Here is a 13136-nt window from a genome sequence, read left to right as displayed (position 1 = left end):
GGGGGGGGGGGGGGGGGGGGGGGGGGGGGGGGGGGGGGGGGGGGGGCAGAGGAGAAAAAGAGACAATGCAGAAAGCAGGAGGAAAGTCTCTTCTCAGAGAGATGAGAGTACATACAGCATCCATAAAGAAAGACCAGAGAGCAATTTTTTAAAAAGATAACAGAAAGAGCTCCTGGGACTTAAACATATGATTGCAGAAATAAAATACTCAATGAGATCTAGAAGATGAAGTTGCAGATATACCACAAAAAGTGGAATTAAGGACAAAAAGACGGGAGAAAGTAGGGAAAATGGAAACACATTGGAGGATCAGTGCGGGAAGTTTAATGTCCTATTAATTCTGAAGAAAAATTATTTCTAGAACTATAAAGCCGGCTAAACCACCAATTAAGTGTACAGACCAAATAAACCAAATAAAAACATTTTGAAATATAGAAAGTATCAAAAATGTATCTTCGCTTCTTTCTTCCTTAGGAAATTCCTGAGTGACACAGTCCACCAAAACAAGAAGAAAATCAAGAAATATGAAGATATTTGTGTTAAATGCACTGGATTCGCTCTTACTACTTATTTTAGTCTCCTATGGGTGGCAGAGTCTGGAAAGCTACACTTGTTTACATTCTTTCAAAAACATATCATAGCATAGAGTTCTGAATGACCAGGTTTCTGCACTTGGTATATAGGGGCACAAACGTATGCTGTAAAATGTGAGAACAGGAATATTTACAAATTGACAGCATCAGCCCCACAGACATCTGGCATATTGTGAGTGTAATTTCCTTACACGCATCGTTATCCTTTACTCTGACGTTTCACATTAGTGAGCTTTACTTGACAATGCATAAATGTAGCCACAGATGCATTTTCCATAATGTAAGGAAATTAAAGTGCCTATATTCAACCATTAAAATTATGAAAATGTTAAGAAAGTTTATTGTAATCTTTAATGCAACCGTGACTGTAAAAGTTGTGCTCAAAGAATTTAGTTGAGCAAAATGCTTACTATTTTCTCAAAGTGGCATAGACTTTGGGTTGGAGGAAATGAACTAGGATAGCTTCAACCAGAAAGCACTAAAAAAAAGTTACATGTTTTCTGCTAACTGAAAATATTGAGATTTATTTCTTAACGTACCAAACTTGGACTCCCACATAGAAGGGCACCTTCTATGGAAAGACAGGATGTGGCGTCCTTTATAAAGGCAAGATTATGCAATAGGCAGCCCTCTGGATGGAGCGCACGAATGGTCCTGTCATTTCTGAGCCCTGGTCCCATGACAGAAGGTGAGAGTGAACCACCACCACCACCACCACCACCCCCGCACGTGTAAACAACTTCAATCCTGCCACCTTTTCAGGTTCCCTGGAATTTTTCAAGCCAGAGGATAGAAAGTCAGGAAAACAAGAGATAGAACTCAGACACTCAGATAAAAATCTGAACTCCCTACCACTTAAAGTCCTTCAAGAGAAGTAAATGATGAACACAGATAGGAAAGTGAGATGATTTTACCTTTAGTCTGGCATTGGGACAAAATAGAACTTAAACAGAAGAAAAATTATTTTTATTTATTGTTATTTAAGATGCTCCTTCCTTGTAGGCTGAATGTAAAAGCTAAAACTTATTTATTTGAAGATTGGATTGACTTAGGTAAGGACAATAACTACATATGTTTTAAATGATTTGTCTGGTTGCATGATTTTTTTTCTACAGGGAAAACAATTTCTCAAAGTTCAAAGAACAGTTTGCTACATACGATAATGTCCCTAGTTTCTGAAGACTCACAAAACATGATTAGATCAAATTTATAATATCAGAGATAAGCTTTAGAAACAAAAAGCCTCTTTAAAAATTCAATGATATGGGAAATTATACATATATTTTTTATATATATTTTATGTATACACATGAAGAGAGAGGTGTTTTTCAAAGTATGCTAGATTTTTCTCCTCTGAAAAAGTGCTTTGATTTCATATGAAATTTCTGAAGTATCTATTCTAAACAATAATCATAATTCTTGCTTATTTTCAATTTTTCACCTAGCAAGAGAAAAACCAGTTCACATCTTCCCACTGAGCAGGCCCAGAAGCCTGACCAACCTTTATGGTTTTAAAGCAGCAGTTGTTGTGGGACTATGATTTCAAATCACAACTACTTCCCCAAAACTCTTCTGAGATAACAACAACAAAAATTAGAAAACCCACCAAAACCACAGAAAAACAAAAGCTCCAAAAACTTGAAGGCACTGGCCAATTGGGTCCATGTTCCAAAAAGTGCTTGTTTAAAGTCTGATTTTTCAAACACAGAGCTGATTTACAACATTTTTATGCGAATCTCAAAACATCCTTGTATGCAATTTTCTTGAACCACAACACACTAACAGAGTAATTTCTGAATTAGAAAGCAGAAAATTGCTAGAATTCCATCCTGTTACATGGAGGGAGAAATACACAAGTAGTTCTGTGGGATCAGTGAAAGGACAGGAACTTTTGGTAACAAAGAAGTAGTTTTAAAACAATAACAAAGAAGAATTGTACTAAACTCCTAGTCTGAGCCCATTTAAAATCTCTCTGCCTTTGGTTTCCGACAAAGCTCATATAAATTCAGGAATGCAACACAGCAGGGGAAAGTAATAAAAATATAAACATTCCCTTTAACTCCACATACCTGGACTTTTCAAAATAGAGAATTGAACGGTAAGACAGACCTTGAATATGCTGCCCCTTTCAAAAGCAAAAACAAAGAAACTAATTTTAAGGAATATAGTTTGAGGGTCCTTCAAAAAGTCCACGGAAATACTCATGTTATCGTTCCATTCTATTGTTCCATGAACTTTTTGAAGTACGCTTGTATGTTGAAGAAAATCACCAACAACTGAACATTGTGCAAACTAAGTAAGCAATAATGTTGCCACCAACCGTACCTATGCATTCAGGTAACTGCAGAACCTTTGCCTATTCTGGGAAACAAATTAAACAGCTGTCAGCAGAGATCTGGCTTTCAGAATGTACAAAGCTTTAATTAGTAGTGGGAAAATATGCTTATTTTTTCCAAAAATCTTGAATCAGAACAAGAAGAATAGATAAGCCAGATACAACCAATTACTTCCTTTCCATAAACCTTAGAACAGTAATAGTTAAAGATTGTCATCAGTCTCTGGATCTAAAATACTAAGATTTTTTTCTACAAAAATAGCTTCCTGATGATTTATTTACCCTTCTGGTTGGCAGTATGGCTTTGTTTTTAAAAGTCATTTAAAATGATGTTTGAGATTAATTCATCTGATGCATTCCATTCAATAAGCATTTACTGGTCAACTCTATCCTGCTGGAGATATATTAAATACAACCATCCACGGCCCTGAAGGAATTTTTGGGCTGATTTTTGGCAGACATTAAGTTTACTTTAATTTACATCTCTCTGCTTGCAAATGAGGTTCAATCGCCTGGCTTGTATGCTTTGTTCATTTATTAACTAAGATGCTTGTCATTCTCTTGTTTATTGGCAGAAATTTATCAGCTATTCCAGATACTGATTATTAATCTGGATACTCATCACTTGTTTCTTATATGCAATGCAAATATATCATCCCACCCATAACTTCGTCTTTGTCACATATTAATGTTAATGTAGTCAAATTAATCAGTTTTCTGTTTTGTTCTGCTTTTTTTTTTTTTATTGTTATTCTTGTATCCTAAGAAATCTTTACTTATCCCAAGGTCATAAAGACATACACAAAGGGAAATATGGATTGTTTTTTCATATTTAGATCTATAAATCCACCAGCAATTTAATTTTGTGTATGGTGTGAGGTTGGGATCTAACACTTTCTTCCTGATGGGAAGCCACATGTTTTGGTACCATTTAGTGAAGGGAGTATGCCAGACTGTGAAGAAGGAAGAGGATTTAAACAAGTGAATTCTCAACCTTAGTTTGGAGAGATCTGTGACATAACACATCTCTACATGTAAGTCTAGCCTGACTTAGAGTGTTAGATCCTCCGGGAAGGAGTACATCTTAACATTGTGTTCCTTGTGCATACCACAGCACATAGCAGATAGTAAGGTACTTGTTAAATAATCAAATAAATACAAAGCCCTTTATAAACTCTTATCACCACCTTCTAGGTGCACCCACCACATTCTTGGGAAATACCAAATGAGCAATGTGCCTGTAGGTCCATTTGCTTCTGTTCAAAATGTTCTTTTCTACCTGCCTTACCAATTGGACAATTGGCCTGTAAATGCTTTATATTTTTTCTATGAAAAAATATAATGCATTTCTTTTTTGTGCCCACATAACACCTATAAAAATCTTTATGTAATACCGGGGACACTGTTTTATATGCTATAGGCCAGTAATCTCCCTTTGAGTTCTCTACTGCAAAACAAAATTCAACTCTTTGAATATTAAAGAATTATAAATTTTTACCAGCCTGTGTGGATCAATGGACTCAGGAACTTACCGGCTTGGGGACTGTGTATGAGCTCCACATGGGCATTCTCATATCTTTCCCAAATCCACTGACATACTCCCTGTGGTAAAGAAGACAGTGGTCCTTGTCCTTCTGCATGACCCTGGGTCTCCCAAATGGCAAGTTTACATTCACTGTTGCTGTTACTAAAATTAAAATAACATAGAATAAAACTATTTGTGAAATTAGTAGATGTCTCTACGCATATAATAACTGTCACTCTCTTATGGTTTATTATATGTAAGGTACTCTGACAAATACTTTACATACTCTTTTAATTCTTACAACAACCCTATGACATAGATGTTGTTATTCCACTTTATAGATTACAAAACTAAGGCTTATATAAGTAACTTGACCAAGCAAGAGGCTAAGGAAGGATCTGAAGCCTCCTGTATGTCCCAACCTCCAGAAATATGAGGAATAAATTTCTATGGTTTATAAGCCATCCAGTCTATGGTATTTTGTCATAGCAGCCCAAATAGATAATGCATTTATTTTACTTGTATGTATTAGGACTAGACAATGTCCTAAACCATTTATTTTTACTTGTATGCTACTATAATTTAAAAATCCATCAATGATTGATGGTTAAAAAAAACCCTGCCAGGTATAAGATGATCAAAAAAACTAACACATTTACTGAACTCTTGCTGTACACCATGCACTATTCTAAGTGCACCATATATTAACATTTAATCTTCATAGCAACTCTATTAAGTAGGCATTCGCATCTTATAAATGAATGAAACTGAGACATAGTGAGTTTAATACAAGAATACTTAAAAGATAGCAGGTAATAATAATATTGCTACATGCCAGGCACTATTGTAAACTCTTTCCATGTATTCACTTTTTTAGCATTTGTAATTACATGAGTTGAGCACAGTCCTTATAGATAAAAAGACCAAGGCACAGAGAGGTTAAGTGATTTGCCCCAGGTTACACAGCCAGGAAGCAGCAAAGCTAGGACTCAAATGCAGGCAGTTTAGTCTGTTTCAGAAAGGGAATAAGGGACTATAGATGAGGCACAACTATCTCAAGGAAATTTGTTATGCTCCTGGAACCACTGTTACTACCCCATGCTTGCTACTGCTGTTAGATTTGCTGTGGGTTTTTTTCCTCCTGAATATTGTCAATAAAATCTTCATGTTCAAAAGCTTCTGGGGGGTTATTTTGGGGAATTCCAAAAAGTCAGTGTTGTGTTTTGTTAGGTCTAAACTTCAAAGACTTTACATATTTTCTATTGACTTACTTTCATTTTGGGTGAGATTTAGCATTTGATTCACTTGTTCTAGAAGAGAATCCTGCAAGATAATGAGGGAGGGAAAGGGAGAGCGTAAGTCAAAGTAGTAACGCATGTTCTACACGGTGATCAAGATTATTTCTGCAGTAATCACATGAAGTGTTTTACTATCGAACAAAGAGGCCAGACTAACTTGAGTTTAAATTCCAATTCTGCCACTACTCAGAAATATAGACATCCTACAACTTCCCGTGGCCATCACTTTTTGATGTGGGTGTTTGCGAAGATATCACTGATAATGGGGCAAAGCATTCTGACCACAGCTGGAATCAGCTACTGAGGTGGGATGACAACATTCTAGGGCTTCTCAAGCTTTAATACACATATAAGTCACTTAAGGGTTTTGTTAAAATAATGCAGATTCTGATTCAGTAAACCTGGGGTAATGCCTGAGATTCTGTGTTTCCAACCAACTTGCGAGAGATGCAGGTCCTGGGACCACACTTTGAGTGGCAAGGGGCATTCCTTACAGAGAAGAACCTGGGGTTGCAGTCAGATAGACCAAGCTTCTATGATGTTGGACAACTTACCTAACTTCTCTGAGCCCTCTTTATCTCCAAAATGGGGAATAAAACATCCAAGTTGTAATATATATTTTTTTAATTGTTTTTCCATTGAGATTATCTGGAGTAGTGGGTAGAAAACCTACACCCTTACCCTGATCATTGCTGAGGATTTGATGTCTACTGAGAAGTTTGACTGGACTTTTTTCTCTTAAAACCTCTTTTGGTTGGTTATTCATTAATGTGGTATAATGTTATATTGAAGATTAGAGAATGTGAAGTCTTTACCAATCCCTGACTATAAGAAAAATTTCTTACCCAAGGCAGCGGATGTATATTTAGCTCTACAGCCACATTTTGAACTTGACATCAAATGTACCTTGACATTAGTTTTAGCTTGATGGACTTCTGATAACTGGGCTCAAATTTCATTCTGAAATCCAAACCCCGCCCAGGTGCTCTGATTCTCCTAGGTGAGCTTGGTCCTTGTATTTTGTAATACAATGTAATGTGTAATAACATATTATTTATTTATTTTATCTTTAATAATTTCAGATTATTTATTTATTTATTTTGAGCTCCTGTTCTGACTCTTTGCTCTTGGGGCCCCTCCTAGTGCTGGAACCTCTCCTTGTTGAGAGTCTTCTGGGATCTGAAGTCCTGCTCCTGAACTCAGCCCAGGGCTTAACCTACTAAGACCTTCCCAGTGTGGACTCTCTGTCTAGCCAGCTTCCAAGTATTGCCTGATAGAAATTCTCTGCTGCTACCCAGAGGAATGCCCCACAGCACCTACCCTAGTGGGTGTGTCTAACACCAGGTTACAATCCCTACACACTCCTAGTTCTTTCTGCTCTAAATAACCAAGCATGACCATCTGATTCTTAAACTGTAAGAAGAATGGTTTATGAAGGAAATCAAAGAAAGCTCCAAGATTACTATTTTGAACAGTTAAGGACTGTTAGCTCACAATGGAATTAACAATTACTTTCCAAATAGTGCTTTCCAGTTTACAAAGCATATTCACATACTTAATCTTAAAATGTATGCATTATAATCTCTCATTTGCAGATAAGGTTCAGAGAAACCACATACATACATACATATACTTAGTAAGTTTCTGAGCCAGAATACAGACCTGGTGGTCAGCTACCCAGGTTATAGACTAGCTTGCCCCTTCATATTCTTATGGATGCATGAGGTTGTTACTTACGTTTTCTAGCTCAGGGCATGAACAGTCCAGAGTGTCTGTGGGCAATGGAGCAGTAAAGCCACAATCAGAAACCTGTGACACTTCCTCTGGATGGGATGGCTCATAAAAAGGCTCCTTCAGAAGATGGTTTAAACTACCATGGGTGCCATTGTTTGGTGCTGGTTGAATGCGTAGAAGATCTGTTTGTAAAATATTAAGTTCAAAGTAGCTTTAAATTGGAAGGCCACAACTCCTATGTGGGATATGGGAAAAAACAAATACCTTCTCTTTCATTTCCTTTAATAAATTCTGCTGTAATGTAGTCATGCACTGCATATGCCCTTCGGTTTGCTGACTTTCTTCCCCCCGAGTTTCCAGCATCTAGTCTTTCTGAAGAATAGGAATAGTCATTGCAGAGCCACAGAAACTTTCATGAGCTGTTTCTGTTCCTCCAGAGAAAAGTCTCACTGCTTACATGATTAGTTTGTTCTTAAAGCTTATCACAGTTTTTTAGCATGAAAAGATAATCTTCATAAAAACAAGTTTAAAGAAGTTAAATAATTTACAGTCTGACTTGTAGTATATCTACTTAATTATATAAAAATTCTCTAGGGACGGATACTCTTTTAAAAAATTAAACTAGTGAATTTTGCTTAAGAGAGAACTTTTTGTGATTTTTTTTTCTACAAAAGCAAAACATACAAACATTTTACAAACATAGCCTTTTAAGTGGCTCCTGCTGACTACCACCTAAGAGATCTCTCCAAGACTGGAGTCCTGTCTAGTTCCTTTGAATCATCCCTGCAAAAGACCAGCAGTCCTGACCACAGCCCAGCCACGGAAGCCAAGAATTTAAATTGTTAATGCTATAACACATTTATTTATTTTATCTTTCACTCTTTTGGTCACACTAACTTCTGTCTTATCTCATATATTTATATATTTCCATTTCATCATCTAATTAGTGTGTTATATGTTGCTTTCCAAGCAGGTTGGTGGATGATAAAAGTAAACAGACTAGTCTGTCTGCAAAAGTATCTCTGCACGATGAAAGAGTGGAAGATGAGTTATTTGTAATTTTAAAATGGGAAGTTAATCCCAATTAAGAAATTGTTGTACTGACTTTTGAAGTTAAGCCTCTTTTTTTGTAATAGACTTTATTTTTATAGCAGTTTTGGTTTACAGATAAAGTGACAGAAAGTATAGACAGTTCACCTACCTCTTCCACAACACACACACACAGAGTCTCTTATTATAAATATCTTACATTGGTACAACGTATTATTTTTAAATGGATACTTTTTGGTCTCTAAGTCCCATTCAATTACCAGAGGCCAGGGACAAGATTAAGAGAAACAATTGTGAGTATGTTTATGTCCAAATTCCTAAAGCTAATGGTGAAATTACAGCTTACTCACTGTCTTGCCCAGGTTTTGTTAATATAAAGGTCTGAGGTAAGCATGTAGGCAGAAAAGTAGGTTAGCCTCCCCAAAACCCTAATTCTTTAAGGATTTTTCTTAACCTCAGGGAAACTAACAAATATCTATCCAAATAGGACGTTCTTATCATTTTTATGCCAGAAGCCTTCTCTCTGTAATTACAAAAAAAAAAATCCTTCTATCTTTAGGTGTGTTTATCCTTCTTTGAAAAATTAGAAGTGTTATTTTTATTTATCTAAGTTTTATTAAATTATCATGTAGTAACTAATAGAAAAGCTTGGTCTCCTAAGATCTAAAATTTTTCATTATTAGTAAAACAAAAAGAATTCACTGTTATAGCTGAATAATTCTGAATAATAAATAATTCATCTGCATGTTTTCCACTTTTCTGTCTTCTTAATGCAGAGCATCCATCCTCTGAGATTCAATTTATCAAATTTTACAATTGATCGATTTTACAAATTCACCAGCAGCTATCCACATTTTGCTGGTGAATTTAAACATACTTACCACACAATAGGTTATAGACTTCAATATTTTCAAATGGCTCAATTTCAGTCTTCTCTTTAAAACTGGGTCCATGTGCCAAAAAGAGAGCCTAGGTAGTAAGTCATATTATTATCACATGTTGACAAAACTCAAAAACAAGTGTAGGAAGAGACACAAGTTTTCTTTTATAACAACACTTCTATCTGTATCTTAGGCCTGTGTAAGGATTTATTTTCAGACTTGAAAATGACATATCATTTCCACCTGTGATGTTGTACCAACCCCAATCAAATATAATTGATTCACTTCTCCTGTCTCTACCTGCTTCCACGGTGCCTCATATATCAACAGACGAGGAGAATATAAGCAACAGTGGACAACTGATATCAGCATAATTCTACAATACCTGGACTATATATTAGAAATTAATCATATAACCTCATAATTCTTTTCATATTACTTTTATATCATTGCTCGAATATGTTAACGTGATAAAAAACGCTGATGTTTCTAAGCATTATATTTTTGTACAATTTCCTAACCCACTTATTTCTCAAATACCTCTCCTTTTTACTTTTGGGATAAAGAGACCTAAATATTTTGATTTTAATTATTTTTAACTTAATTATTTTATTTAAATGAGATCTAATTGTTTGGGGTTGTAAACAATTAGAAGAGAAATATCAAACATAGATAAGCCATTCTTTTCTGGTAACAGGGGTTTAGTTTATATATTTTTCCAAGATAGTAGGAAAAGAATTGGAGGAATACTTTTTTTTGCAGTAGTTAAGTTAATGATTATATGGTACCCTAATTAATAGGAAAGCTCTGTCTCCAGAGATTTTTCAAATATTTATAAGGAGATATAACTTACCATGGCAATGTTAAGAGGCAGTGTATTCATAAAGAGCTTAACACGTGTTTTTTTAATTTAGAAAGGTGTGTGTGTGTGTGTGTGTGTCTGTGTGTGTGTGTGTGTGTTACAAATGGAACTAGAGAAGACAATCAGGTACAGGGCAATGTCAGCTGCTGATACTCATAGACCTCTGTGTACTTTCTTCCCTGGGCTTTCAGGACACCACACACTCCAGGTTTTCTTTCTGCCTCCCTGACGGCTCTCCTTTTAGATCTCTTTGCTAGTAACTCTTTTTCTCCCCAACCTTTTCAAATAGAAGCACCCCACATTCAGTACTTGGTTCTCTTCTCTATCGACACTCAATCACCAAGGATCTTATCTGACCACATATCTTTTAAATAATTTTTATGCCTGAGACTCAATTTTTTTATTTCCAGGATGGATTTTCTCTTTAATTGCCCATTTAACCTCTCTACTTGTACATCTAATAAATATTTCAAACTTAACATGTCCAACTGTCCTCTCACTCCTTCCCCCCAAAATAGTGGTAGGCACAGTCCAACATCCTTTTTATAGCTTGCCAAGGCCCTCTCACCCCCCAACACATCGGGCTCGCTCCCAACTTAGGACCTTTACAGTCACTGTGTCTTCTGCCTGGGACACTTATTCCCTAAATATTTGAAAGACTAATTCCTTCACCTTCTTCAGGTCTCTGCTCAAATGTCACTCAATGACATTTTCTACCCTGTTTAAAGTTGTATACTGCCCCCATGGCACCTGAAAGTACCCCTGCATTTCCCCTTACGTTGCTTTACTTTAAAAAAATTTTTTATAGCATTTATCAATTAACATACCAAATAATATATTTCTTTATTATCCCCCTCTTAGAATGAAAGCTTCATGAGGTCAGGGATCTTTATCTGTTTTGTTTACATACATATTCAAGAGTCTTGAGCATTGCCTATCTCAAAGTAGAAGCTCAATAAATATCTGTTAAAAAAAAAAAAAGCAGTATATTACCTCCATGCTCTTAAACTCATTGTTAAAACCATGGTTGCCTCCTCCACAGGATGAACTTGCCTTATTCCTATGAAGAAAAAATATTATTACACATTGATCAATATATTGATATGAGACCTTATTGTAAACTGAGCTTGAATGGATTTTTATGTGGCTTCTGCTTTTATATAAGTACAATTTTCTGTCAACAACAGCATAAGTATATTTATTTTCATGCTCAAATTCATAACCATAGAGGAACAAACAGACTGGTAGGAGAGAAGGAAGAATTCCAGGGTCTATAAATAGAATTCAAAAGTCTTTTGACTCTTAGACATTGACAAAAGGATAATATACACTTCAAAGTCACAGATTAAAAGAAAAGAATTTGTCCAAGCTCACCTACTCTTTCACGCATGATTAAGAATAACATGATTAATATGTTACTTTAAGCATTTCAGTACTTTAGGAATAAATATTTGAAACTTGGAAAATATTGGTTCCTATTTTACAGTGGAGATGTCTAGGAAAATAATATAAAAGCTTGAATAGAGAATACTTAGGCCAGGTTAATTGTAACACTTGATAAAGAGAAGCTAATATATTCTGTAAATTCAGTTTATCTTAAGCTTTTGGGATTTTCTTCCATAGGCAATTGCTCTAGTACTTGAATAACTTTTCAAATTTAAATAATTTTTCTTTTTCCCACCTTTTTACATTTTAATCACTGAATTGAGGAGAGTTACCAATATACTTAGTTGGTTTTCAAACTTGGGGAAAAATTAGCAATAAATGAACCTAAATTTTTTTAAAAGCAACAGTGTTATACTGGTTCAAATTTGGTCTCTGAAGGGAACAAAAGACTCCTATTTCCAAAGGCTGGCCTTTAAATCTCTCACTTCCCCATCCTCCACCTCCCACCCTCGGGGCACACACACACACACACACACACACACACACACACACACACACACACACACACACGGTTTCTGTTTGTTTTTACATTGAAGGCACAACTGAGAACAGAACAGTAATTTAGTGTCTTAGAAAAAAATCATCATTTTAAAAATTCATAACTGACTCTCACTCCTCCCACTCAGTTTAAATAGAAAAGAAATCACAACTGTGACCAGGGCACACTCAACTCTGGAAGTATCTGGAATGGGGAAAACAAGAGGAGTCCCACTTTATAAAGGCTTTAAATTCGATTACCCTGAGTGTTCTTATCTGAGTTAATTCCATAAAACTGTTGGCATAGTATAAAACTTGTTTTAAAACATATTTTTGTTGTTATTACATAGATATTTGATTTCCCAAGATTACCGGAATTATTTGGTTAGAGATAATTAAGTTCTAAATTCTGTGTGGGAAGCCAGAATGTTCATCAATAAAAAAAAGAAACAGTCTTTTGAACCAAGTCTTTCATAAAACTTTCTATAATTGGCCCTATATTTATCTTCCAATTTTCAGAAGAATATTTTTTTTATATTTCCATCTCTTAACCCAGTTCATTTCAAGAAGCTATGTAAATATTGCAAAATTTCATTCAGAAACAAAAAATAAAAATAGTTTGAAAAACTCTTCTATTGTTTTCCGAGTGAAAACCTTAGAAATTAGCCCCTCGAACTGCTCACATTCATGCCTTTCAACCATTAATTTGTCTCTGGAAATTATATACGGAAAAATGTAGCTGGAATTTGGAGATGAGTTGATCTTATCTGGCATAAGTTAGCTCAGCTTCCAAGTCTATATGAAATCTTTTGGAACAAATTCTCTATTATCTTCTCCATATCTAATTACCAGAGTTGAAGTCAAGGCTGAGTTTCTCCACCACAGCTGGGCAATGACGCAGGTGGGAGATGAACAAGACTTCTCTCCTGGTACTC

At 35.5% G+C, this 13136-nt stretch overlaps 1 protein-coding gene across 1 annotated transcript in view; it reads right to left on the bottom strand.

The window, feature by feature from the left end:
• Positions 1-13136, bottom strand: part of ENPP3 (ectonucleotide pyrophosphatase/phosphodiesterase 3) — a 91083-nt gene that overhangs the window by 18774 nt on the left and 59173 nt on the right. Inside the window, exons 18-22 of the mRNA XM_008580109.1 lie at positions 11272-11338; positions 9417-9504; positions 7489-7667; positions 5725-5776; positions 4461-4615 (exon numbers count right to left, since the gene is read on the bottom strand). Coding sequence (XP_008578331.1) covers positions 4461-4615; positions 5725-5776; positions 7489-7667; positions 9417-9504; positions 11272-11338 — 541 coding nt within the window. The remainder of the gene's footprint in view (positions 1-4460; positions 4616-5724; positions 5777-7488; positions 7668-9416; positions 9505-11271; positions 11339-13136) is intronic.

This window comes from Galeopterus variegatus, unplaced genomic scaffold (genome assembly GCF_000696425.1).
Source record: "Galeopterus variegatus unplaced genomic scaffold, G_variegatus-3.0.2 Scaffold2019, whole genome shotgun sequence".
Classification (NCBI taxonomy): domain Eukaryota; kingdom Metazoa; phylum Chordata; class Mammalia; order Dermoptera; family Cynocephalidae; genus Galeopterus; species Galeopterus variegatus.
This window is presented reverse-complemented; position numbering and strand designations above follow the sequence as displayed.